The sequence below is a fragment of the Macaca fascicularis genome, chromosome 16, assembly GCF_037993035.2.
Source record: "Macaca fascicularis isolate 582-1 chromosome 16, T2T-MFA8v1.1".
NCBI classification, from domain to species: Eukaryota; Metazoa; Chordata; class Mammalia; order Primates; family Cercopithecidae; genus Macaca; species Macaca fascicularis.
In genome coordinates this window covers 34,401,200-34,413,222 of record NC_088390.1, presented here as the reverse complement: position 1 = coordinate 34,413,222, position 12,023 = coordinate 34,401,200, and the positions used below count along the sequence as shown (strand labels likewise).

Here is a 12,023-nt window from a genome sequence, read left to right as displayed (position 1 = left end):
TTAGTGGGAAGAGCACCTGAAGGGGTCTGGGAAGATGGAATGGGACCATGTGACAGGGCTTTGAATAGCAGTTAGAAAAGCTTGGCCCTATACTAACAGGCTTTAAGAAAACAGTGTGGAGGACCTCTCAGGTATTTTATTATACCTTTCCCTAACACTGGGTTATTATACCTTAAACCCAGTGTTAATAGCTCTGGATTTGGCTTCTGTCTCTAAGGCATGGGAAGGGATGCTCACTCCTTAGGTTATTATGAGTGATGCTGACTTAGGCATTTTGAAGGAGGAGACAACCCTAGCAGTCCTGCAGAACTGGCCACAATAGGAGTTTAGGAACATGCAAACCTAGCTAGGCTTTTCCTACTGCCTCAAAGGGCTAGTTACTTAGTCTTGCCCTTGTCTGTTCCCCACAGTAACCCTCCACTGAGTGAAGAAATGTTGCCTCCTGGAGAGTGGATGTGTCACCGGTGCACTGTTCGCCGAAAGGTAATAATGCTGCTTTCTGAAGACTGTCCAGAAAGCCTGATCCAGAGCACTGATATGCTAGAGCTCAGACGGCCTAGCCCTGAAGGCATTCTTGTCCCTTCTTCTTGTCTCTTCCAGCCCTGGAATCACCCCACTCTTCCCATGGTGACTGTTTGGAATCCAGTAGGGCCTAAAAATCCAAACATGAGCTGCTGAAATGGGCAGAAGAGGTGTGTTAACTTACTGAGCCGTGTTTAGTCACTAGTGACAGGAGTAGTCTTATCTTCTTGTTAACCTCCTAATAAGTGGCCTGAATGTGGCAGCCTTATCCATGACTGAAGAACAAAGGCTGCTTCTCCAGCTTGATGGAAAATGGAGTTTTCTCTCACCCCAAGGCAAATAAGTCACTGGTATCCAGAGACTTGTCATACTGACGGAGAGGATTTTGAACCCATTTGTACCCCAGGTTGCCTATCTTTCTTTAGCTTCCCGTCCTTCAGCTTTGATAATTTAGTACTGGCTTCAAGAATATGGTTTATTATTTTCTACTTTCAGAACTCTTGTGGGCAACAAGAGCTATATTCTCCCTTATTAAAAAAGGAAGTAGGTGTGCTTGCACCCAGATTATGATTGACCCAACCCTCAAATTACAGGCTATGGATTAGAATTTGTGCATTGTAATCCACCCCCCTGTGCTCCCCACACTAATTATACACCAAGCAACTTTCCTATGTTGTGACCTCACCTCTATTTGCCTGGTCCCTGAACGTGATGTCACAATGAATGATGACTTCCTTGGTTGCAGAAACAGGATGAGATGATTCAGGTTGTGGTTTATGTGTGTAACAGTTTCAGCCTTTAAGAAAGAAAGTAAACAAGCAGACATTATTTTTCAAATATGTGCATAAGGGTTCATATTAAAAAGCAAGCCAAAGCCCAGTCAACCACCTAACCACAGCTGTAGTTAAATTTCTCCATAAACCAAGCTATCTTCCAGCCTCTCCACCTTCCAAGATCCTTTCCTGTGCATCCCTAATTAGGTAAGAGCAGGGCTAGTTAGAGGCACCTGCCAGCTAAGAGCCCTCTCAAACTTGCCACTCAAAAAAGCTGGACCTGAAAAGGTTTAGGGGAGCTGAAGGAAAAGAGGTAAAGAGGGTGGAGAAAAGGAAATACTATGTTAGTTTGTATGCCAGGTGTTATAATTATGTTATCCCATTATCTCTGTGACTTTTTTTTTTTTTTTTTTTTTTGAGGCAGAATGTCATTCTGTCACCAGGCTGGGGTGCAGTGGTGCGACCTGGGCTCACTACAACCTCCCCCTCCCGGGTTCAAGCTTTTCTCCTGCCTCAGCCTCCTGAGTAGCTGAAATTACAGGCACTCACCATCACACCCAGCTAATTTTCGTACTTTTAGTAGAGACAGGGTTTCACCATGTTGGCCAGGCTGGTCTCAAACTCCTGCCTTCAGGTGATCTGCCTGCCTTGACCTCCCAAAGTGCTGGAATTACAGGCATGAGCCACCACACCCGGCCATGTTATCCCATTATCTATCCATCCAGCCATAGATGGATACCGAATGCTGGCAGTAGATTTCCATTTTAGAAAGGACGAAACGGAGGCTCAAAAATGTAGATTAACTTTCCCAAGGACTCAAAGGAATTGACAGAACCAATATTTGAACCAAATTCTCTCATTCCGAACCTCTGTTACGTCTTCATCAGTTTTCTAGGAGCAGAGCTACTTGTTGGGGATTATAGGATGCCCTTTTCTAACAGGGCACTTCTCCTAAGATGCCTCTTACCTTTCACATGGACCTCTTTGCCTACCAGTGCCAAGTGTGCCTTTTCCACCATCACCAGCACTACTCCCCTTTGGCCTCCTGTATTTACACTGAAGTGAACTGAAATAATACATCCTCTGGCCTTCATCAGCTCCTGACATTCAGGTCCTATCATGATTCGTAGTGGAAGCACTAGGTCCTACTCCAACTCCAAATTATCCCTTTCATATATATGACCCTTTTTATCTCCCTCCACCATATCCCTGAGAGGAAAAGAAAGATTTTTCTGTCTCATTTTACAGATGAAGAAATTCTTGCCCACCAGCATGAGTCACCACAAGGTCAGAGGGAATCAGTGGCAGAAGTAGGACAAGATCATAGGTCTCCTACCTGGAGATCAGTGTTAAACTTTCATTTGACTACTCTATTTGGAGTCCTGGAGGAAAATGTTCTATCATATAGATATCCAGTCCTACTGAGTACACTTAATCTTTTTCCATTTCCCCACTTTCTAATAAGTGTCACTTACTTTGAGCAAAGTTTTTAAAACCATTCAAGAGGTCGGGAGGCTGTATAGTGATCTCATTGATTTTTTTTTTTTTTTTTTTTTGAGATGGAATCTTGCTCTGTTGCCCAAGCTGGAGTGCAGTGGTGCAATCTCAGCTCACTGCAACCTCTTCCTCCCAGGTTCAAGCGATGCTCCTGCCTCAGCCTCCTGAGTAGCTGGGATTACAGGCGTGTGCCACCACACCCAAATGATTTTTGTGTTTTTAGTAGAGATGGGGTTTCACCATGTTGGCCAGGCTGGTCTTGAACTCCTGACCCCAGGTGATCTGCCTGCCTCAGCCTCCCAAAGTGCTGGGATTACAGACATGAGCCACCGTGCCTGGCCCATTGATTTTTACTATTAGTCTCACTAAATTTATTCTCACTGTGTTACCTTTTTAGCCCTTTACCCTATACTTTATAGATGTTGTATGTCATATGATGAATTAGTGTTAATGATATATATTTTGTATAGTTATTCCTAACTTTCCATGCTTTTTGGTGATTCTCTGATGCAACAGTTTTATCAGCTTTAGTTCAATTATAGTTGCGTCAACTTTAACAGACCAGTGTTCCAAGTCACCAGGTAGATGAGTCTGTGATATGTGAAGGCCTTTTACAATTTTGGTTAGTGGTCTACCAGGACTTTGTAGCACCCATCTCTTTGTTTCATGGTACTTTTCATGATGGGCCCACCTGTTCATTTGCACAGAAACGAGAGCAGAAAAAGGAGCTGGGTCATGTCAATGGACTGGTGGACAAATCTGGCAAACGGACTACATCCCCCAGCAGTGACACTGACTTGTTGGACAGATCGACCAGCAAAACTGAACTAAAGGCCATTGCCCATGCTCGGATCCTGGAAAGGAGAGCCAGCAGGCCTGGCACGCCCACATCCAATGCCAGCACAGAGACCCCCACCTCTGAGCAGAATGATGTCGACGAAGACATTATTGACGTGGATGAGGAACCAGTAGCAGCGGAGCCAGACTATGTGCAGCCCCAGCTGAGGCGGCCCTTTGAGCTGCTGATTGCTGCCGCCATGGAGCGGAACCCCACCCAATTTCAGTTGCCCAATGAACTGACTTGTACCACTGCACTACCAGGTCAGCCAAACCATCATCATATCCCTCCCCAACCCCAGTTTCCCCAAAGGACCAGCACAAAAGCAGTGCTGCCTGTGGAGTCACTGTTCATGTAGCTACTGTCTTGGGTTCCTGTTCCTGGTTCTGCTTGGAGAGATCTTTGAAGGTCTTAGCCATTACAGAGCTTACTCAGTTTTCCATTTTCTCAGTTTCTGAACTCCTTTCCCACCGCCCCACCCCCAGAATTACCTTTTTCCTTTTTTTTTTTTTTTTTTTTGGAGAAAGAGTCTCACTTTGTCACTCAGGCTGGAGTGCAGTGGTGCGATCTCAGTTCACTGCAACCTCTGCCTCCCAGGTTCAAGCAATTCTCGTGCCTCAGCCTTCCAAGTAGCTGGGACTACAGGCGCATGCCACCATGCCTGGCTAATTTTTGTATTTTTAATAGAGATGGGATTTCACCATGTTGGTCAGGCTGGTCTTGAACTCCTGACCTCAGGTGATCCGCCCACCTCGACCTCCCAAAGTGCTGGGATTACAGGTGTGAGTCACCACACCCGGCCCCAGAATTATCTTTAAAAATATAGATAGATAGATAGATAGATAGATAGATAGATAGATAGATAGATAGATGGATGTATATTATACATTCACATGGTTCAAAAATCAAAAAATATTAAGGGCTACAATGAAAATTTCCCTCCCACCTATCTGCCATTTGCCTACTTTCCACCTTCCTGCTCTTCACAGGTAACCACTGGTTGATTCTTCTCAAATTTCTTTGTGCATGTAAAAGCAAATACAGATATATGCTGATTAATTTCCCCTTAAGTAACATACTAGGTAACCCATTCTACACCTTGCTTTTTTTGTTGTTGTTTTCACTTTAAAATATTTTCTAGAAGTCTTTTTATATTAATATAGATTTTTTTTTTTTTTTTGAAACAGTCTTGCTCTGTCACCCAGGCTGCACTGCACTGTGGTGCAGTGGTGTGACCACAGCTCAAGCAATCCTCCCACCTCAGCCTCCCAAGTAGCTGGGACCACAGTTGCACACCACCACACCCAGCTAATTTTTATATTTTTTATAGAGACAGGGTCTCACTATGTTGCCAGGGCTGGTCTCGAACTGTGCTCACACGATCCTCCTGCCTCAGAGGCTCCCAAAGTGCTGGGATTATAGGCATGAGCCACTGCACCTGGCCTTCTCACTTTTTTTAATGGTTTCATAGTAGTTCATTATACAGATACGTCATAATTAATTTAACCAATTTTCTATTAATGGACATTTAGGTTCCAAATCTTTTGTTACTACTGGTAGTGCTTCAGTGAATAACTTTGTAAATACATCATTGTATACATGTAGAGATGTGTAACTATATCTATAGGACAATAAAATTGCTGGGTCAAAACTATGCATTTATAGTTTTGATAGATATTGCCAAATTGTCCTCCATTCTTTTTTCTTTTTTTTTTTAAGTCCTGGCTTCTTGATACCGTAAAGCTTCTACGTCTTACTTTTTCCTCCCAGAGAAAGTGAAATTGGTAGACTTAAGAAGAATGCATATGGAATCAAAGCTTCTCTGATTTTTATGAAAATGTGGGTGGGCCAAGTGTGGTGGCTCACACCTGTAATCTTGGTACTTTGAGAGATCGAGACAGGAAGATCACTTGAGGCCAGGAATTGGAGACCAGTCTGAGCAACATGATGAGACCCTGTCTCTCAAAAAATAAAAATAAAAAAGTTAGCTGAGTTTGGTGGCCCACACTTGTAGTCCTGGCTAATATGGAGGCTAAGGCAGGAAGGTTGCTTGAGCCCAGTAGTTCAAAGTTGCAGACCAACTCCACAGAATAGTCCTTGTTGACTACATGACTTGGACATTTACATTTCTTAGGTTGCCAGTTATCTAATCTAGCATTTCTGACCATTTTATGTTTGCAAAACAGTTAGATGTGTTTCTGCCATAGAACAGATGACTTCTGATTCTGACTTATGTATTAGTCTCTTTTTTTCCTTCCTTTCTCATTCTTTTTTCTAACTTAAAATCAACCCCAGGGGCCTTAGAGAGAAATCCATGCCTAGGTCATGGCACATGCTTAAGATCTGTTTTTTCCCTTATGTTGTTTCCATATTGCAGGCTAGGAACTCGGAAGCCAGGGATAGCTCAGCACCATCACTTTCTTTTCTAGGTTCTAGCAAGAGGAGAAGAAAGGAGGAAACAACAGGGAAAAATGTTAAGAAGACACAGCATGAATTAGATCACAATGGTCTCGTTCCCTTACCGGTCAAAGTCTGCTTCACGTGTAACAGGTATTTTCTTTCATACTAAGGGGCTCTTTCTCATGTTTAGCAAATGATACTTTTTCTGTCATCACCTCTTCCAGACCAGGTATGTTAAATGGGAACAGCCCATATTCTGATGGTATGAGTAAACAGAGACTGACTAATGGACTGATGAGAGCCATTAATGTGTATGTGTTAACAACATATTTTCTGAAGAATCACAGTATAAGAGTACTGTGAACTGTGTTGAGGCTGAGCACGGTGGCTCATGCCTGTAATCTCAGCAATTTGGGAGGCCAAGGCAGTCAGATTGTTTGAACCTGGGAGCTTGAGACCAGCCTGGGCAACACAGTGAAACCGTGTCTCTACAAAAAAAAAAATTTTTTTAATGAGCCAGATATGGTGATATGCACCTGTAGTCCCAGCTACTCAGGAGGCTTAAGCAGATTAGCCCTGGAGGCTAAACTGTGATCATGCCACTGCACTCCAGCCTGGACAACAGAGCAAGACCCTGTATTTTAAAAACAAAAACAATGGCCTGGCGTGGTGGTTTACGCCTGTAATCCCAGCACTTTGGGAGGCCGAGGCGGGCAGATCACGAGGTCAGGAGATGAAAACCATCCTGGCCAACGTGGTGAAATTCCATCTTTACTAAAAATACAAAAATTAGCTCGGCGTGGTGGCATGCGCCTGTAGTCCCAGCTACTCCAGAGGCTGAGGCAGGAGAATCACTTGAACCCGGGAGGCGGAGGTTGCAGTGAGCTGAGGTTGCACGCCACTGCACTCTAGCCTGGTGACAGAGCAAGACTCCATCTCAAAAAAACTGTGTTTAGACACCAGAACGAGAGGAGTTGGACTTAAACTAAACATTAACTTGAATCACTTAAGATAAGTTTAAAAGTAGTATAAGGATCTGTGATAGTGTATATTGGACTGGATAACTTCCAAAAGCCCCTAGGGCTGCCCCAGTTGTAGTGTCTGGGACACAGGTTTCCTTCAAATAGGATCTCTTTGACAGAAACCAGCTGTTTCAGTTACTGAAGCTGGACTTGTTGGCTTAGGTGTGTTAGAAGTACTGTATTATGGTCAGAGCAGAGCAGTAAGAGAATGTAACTATCAAAAAGAAGTATTTCACAGCAAAAGCTATAGGGAAAGGGAACTAGATAGTAGAGTGGCAGAACTCTGAGCCAGGACAAACTGTGGCTCCAGTGCATCTTGGGGACCCCAGAAGTATTGTAGTTACAAATTGTAGTTGTCATTTGCTTAGTCCTCCTCCCTTGAACCCTGCTTACATGAATACATTACAAAATCATCTTTCCAGCATACCTCTCTAATTGTCAGTTCTGCTGAGTGCTTCATACAGAAGATAAATATTTTCTTGCTATAGTTAAGACTCCAGAAAGGTTGCTAGTGATTTTTTAATGAAGTAGCCTCTCTCTTTTAAGAAGTAGGGAGATCAGAGCAGAGTTCACTGTTTTCCCCTAGTGAGTACTGAACATTGATCATCCCTGCTCTGACAGCCACTTTAGCTGTACTCCAACTAAACATTCACTTTCCCACAAGACACATTATTCTTAGAAAAGAGAATAATGGAGAACCTAATGGGAGCCCCCAAATCCATCCATCTGGTTTTTTTTGTTTTTTTTTTTAAAGATAGAGTTTCACTTTGTAACCCAGGCTGGAGCGCAGTGGTGCCATCTTGGCTTGCTGCATGCAACCTCTGGCCTCCTGGGTTCAAGCGATTCTCCTGCCTCAGTCTCCCGAGTAGCTGGGATTACAGGCGCCCACCACCACGCCCGGCTAATTTTTTGTATTTTTAGTAGAGACAGGGTTTCCCGTGTTGGTCAGGCTAGTCTTGATCTCCTGACCTCAGGCGATCCGTCCACCTCGGCCTCCCAAAGTGCGGGGATTACAGGCATGAGCCATCGTGCCAGCCCCATCCATCTTTCTAATCATGAGTGTAACTGAATCACTGGAAGAAGATGTGGGAGAATGTTAGGATTAAGAAGGGGAGGCTGTTCCATAGGTCAAGAGTTAGTTTGAATTTTCCTTTTCTTGCCACAGAAATGGCCTACATCTCTTTTTTGCAGGAGTTGCCGCATGGCTCCTCTCATCCAGTGTGACTATTGCCCTCTCCTGTTTCACATGGACTGCCTCGAGCCGCCGCTCACTGCCATGCCCCTGGGCAGATGGATGTGTCCAAATCACATCGAACATGTAGTGGTAAGCACAGCAGTGTCCATTCAGTCATCAACAGGCATAGCTGGAGCGTGGACTGATTAGTAGAAAGCATATTAAGGTCAGCTTGGTGCCAAGTTTACCACATATTTACCAAATATTTGACATATTTCAGCTATGCTTTTTCTCACAATGTTTTGTTTCGGCTACCCACACAGACTTTACTCACTAGTGCTTTGCTGTTTGTAAGTGACTTCTCCTATAGAGAATTAAGCAGTTGATGTTACAGCCCTAAAAGGGGAGTATATTAGATCCAACCTTAAGGAAATAAATCGTTGGCTGTCTGGGGCATGTGTGTCCCAGGCACCAAATGAAGTTCAGTAAATAAGCTGTTGAATGAATAATGGTGTGAAGGTTCCTATTGCTTTATCTTCCAAGAGTCTTGGGTTTATTTTCCAGACTGAGGCTAGAACAGAGCTGTCACTTGGCTATCTCCAAAAGAAGTTTAGGACATCTTTTTATAGGCAGTTAGAACAGTCACTCACAAGATTGAATGGGAGAGGATTTGAGGAGGAGGAGCTCCCTCATAAGAGCAACCTTCCAGATTAACAGGGCTACTGCTTAAGACATAGTCTGTCAAATGATGATAACCATGGAATGACCGTTGGCCTTCATGGCAATGTGCTGCTGACCTTACACTGAGAGGAACCTCGGTTAAAGATTTGCACACGTTAAAGATTTGCACACGTGGAAGAGAAGAGTTACTTTGTGTTCTTTTGACTCATGCTACTCAAAAATTTTTCTGGAGGAAAATCTAGTCTTGTTTTGCTTCCTTGTATCTCTCCTAGTCTTGTTTTGCTTCCTGATGAACCAGAAAAAAAAATGACCATAAGCAGTTTACCCAAATATGAAACTTAAAGAGCAGCTTTCTAGCAGTTGACAACTTCTTAGTTGGTTACATTTTTACTAGCCACTTAAAGGTATTTCCTGATTTATGAATTAGGAAGCTGCCACAACAGGTCCTTTCTTTTGAATTAAAATGTAGGGGCCCAGATGTAGAAGAGGAAAAGTGGCATAATTTCGGTATGCCTTCTGTATATTATTGCAGAAACTCTTCTTTCTTTTCTCCCTTTGGCCTCTAAGAGCAATCCAGGGTTTTCCTTTCCAGTAGAGGAAGACTGATACCAAGATGGGTTAACTTACGCTCCTTGGTACCGTGGAGTAGGAATAGAGCAGAGCACACAGAGTTCTGGTTCTGACCCAGTTGTCAGCCAAGCTCCTATGTAGAACACAGTCCTGCTTTTCCTGTGAGAGAGGCCCTTGCTGGGAAGGGAGTCTGGGTCTCTTAAAGGTCAAAGCATATGTTTCTTCTGAAACCTGTGCTGCTATTAGAGGACCCTGCAAAGGCTTCTCTGAGCTGGAACAGAAGACTGTCAGAGGCTGAATTTGGAAGGGCACTTCTTGCTTGATTTCTCCTGCCTTCCTTAAGGCTCTCTAGGGAGCGGGAACATACTGGCTTTCTTCCACTGGACTGGGCAGGGCTGAGTAGGAAGTCTCGTCCATGTTCCCTTGCTCTCTGACAAGAGTGCCGACATCCTGGTCTCTAATTGAGGGAACCCATGTGGCCAAGGGCTTCTAGTTTTTAAACACAGGGAATGGGGTTAACTGGGACAGGAGGTGCCTTTTGAGGCTCACCACAGGGTTGTGTCTGCTTTGTCCCTAGCTGAACCAGAAGAATATGACACTGAGCAATCGGTGCCAGGTGTTTGATCGTTTCCAGGACACCATTTCGCAGCATGTTGTCAAAGTGGACTTCCTGAACCGAATCCACAAGAAGCACCCCCCTAACCGGCGTGTGCTCCAGTCTGTCAAAAGAAGAAGCTTGAAGGTGAGTCACAATCAGGGACAGGCAAGATGGTGGTCTGCCTGCCATCATGGGTTAGACAGAGGATCACTGTCCCGGTTTTACAGGCAGGGAAACTGAAGCCCCAGAGATGTGTTTGTGGTGTCTAGTGAGTAATGAGTGTGACCTTCATTTTAATACTTGGGGATGATGGTCAGGATTATGAGGGCCAAACCTCAAGTTAGCCTTCGAAGTCTACCAGTGTCTAGTTTTCCAAAGGATAAGCACTCTTCAGCCCATCCCACCAAACCCAAATGTGCTCTGTTGTTACGCCACCCTCACCTAACACTCATTCTATCTGTTTCTGTTGGATGGTCTCTGTCCACAAGGCAAGGTAAAGGTGGGGGTGATTAAGCAGAAAGAGCCATGTGGAAGGTGAAGAGCTAATCCCAGCTCAGGAACTTAAGTGGAAAATATCTAAAGAAAAGTTAAATCTGTTTTTCCAGGCTGCTGTTAATATATCACCAGTACTCCAAATTGTAGCATAGCTGTAATAATACCTAACATTTATATGCACTTGACATTGACCAAAGTGTGTTTACAGAGACTGACAGAAAAATTTCCCTTGAAAAGCATTTGGTGGTAGTGAGGATGTTTTTAAACCATTCAGTCCCCTCATTCAGTTAACCTAGAGGGCCCAACACTATATACCCATATATAAACTTGTTTTTCTCTTTTGAAATGATCCCACAGTCTTATGTGCTAACAGAAACCAGCACTTCTCAAGTATGACCACTTGGTGGCAGCCACACTTTAAAATCAATCACCCGCGGTGGCTCACGCCTGTAATCCCAACACTTTGGGAGGCCGAGGCGGGTGGATCACCTGAGATCAGGAGTTCAAAACCAACCTGACCAGCATGGTGAAACCCCATCTCTACTAAAAATACAAAACATTAGCCAGGCGTTGTGGCAGGTGCCTGTAATCCCAGCTACTCGGGAGACTGAGGCAGGAGAATCATTAGAACCTGGGAGGTGGAGGTTGCAGTGAGCCGAGATCACGCCATTGCACTCCAGCCTGGACAACAAGAGTGAAACTCTGTCTAAAAAAAAAAAAAAAAAACATCAGTCACACCGCTGCCATTACCTTCATTGGGTATCAGTCCTAACAAGATGCTAACTGTTGAAAACTGTATAACAAACTTAACTGGGCAAATATTTACACGTCAGTGGAGACATAGATTTTCCAAAACTAGATTCAAATATTTTGGTGATGGATGATATTAAAAGTAGTATGCCTCATCTTAGTGAAACAGATCTAAAAGTAATCCAGACTGTGTAATTCACCGTATAGATTTGTCAGAGAACATGGCTGCTGAAGTGAACAGTCCAGGAGACCTTGATAAAAATCCTGTCGTTGTATGGTGCCCCTCCCCGCTTTTTAAGTGTTTCTCGAGTGAGGAAACTCAAAGGGCATGAGTTACCTGCAAAGCATTTTGTACTTGGACGGTTTGAGAATGAAATGAGGACTATAGCACCATAGAACATTGGTGAAGAACCCCAGCTCTCTCCTGCTTGATTCTAGCAATTCAGGAAAAATCTGCTGAGAACTTTGTATCTTGGTTGTGAATTTCTCTTCCACTTAGCCCTTCACTCTTCCCCAGGGGTAGCCTTAGACTAGTCCACTGTTCCATTCCTCTTCCTCTCATTCCTGGGTGATCTCAGAAAGCCCATGGCACCAGCTAAGGCCATCACCAGCCCTTGGTGATGACTCTCAACTCCATATTCCATGCCTTTCTCCTTATATCCAGACTCATATCTGCTTGCCCATCCCACAGATATCTCAGGAT

General features: G+C 44.0%; 1 protein-coding gene across 9 annotated transcripts in view; it reads left to right on the top strand.

Moving 5' to 3' along the window:
- Positions 1-12,023, top strand: part of PHF12 (PHD finger protein 12) — a 48,074-nt gene that overhangs the window by 25,861 nt on the left and 10,190 nt on the right. For 6 of the 9 annotated variants that reach the window (XR_012425442.1, XR_012425443.1, XM_005583278.4 and 3 more), the window contains 5 exons: positions 411-483; positions 3,500-3,893; positions 6,060-6,180; positions 8,244-8,376; positions 10,055-10,219. Coding sequence is in view for 7 of the 9 variants with exons in the window: in XM_005583278.4 (XP_005583335.2) it covers positions 411-483; positions 3,500-3,893; positions 6,060-6,180; positions 8,244-8,376; positions 10,055-10,219 (886 nt within the window). In the remaining 2 variants the exon portion in view is untranslated. Of the gene's footprint in view, positions 1-410; positions 484-600; positions 693-3,499; positions 3,894-6,059; positions 6,181-8,243; positions 8,377-10,054; positions 10,220-12,023 lie in introns of all 9 variants that reach the window. The other 3 variants (XM_074018892.1, XM_074018894.1, XM_074018893.1) reach the window with 2 other exon arrangements.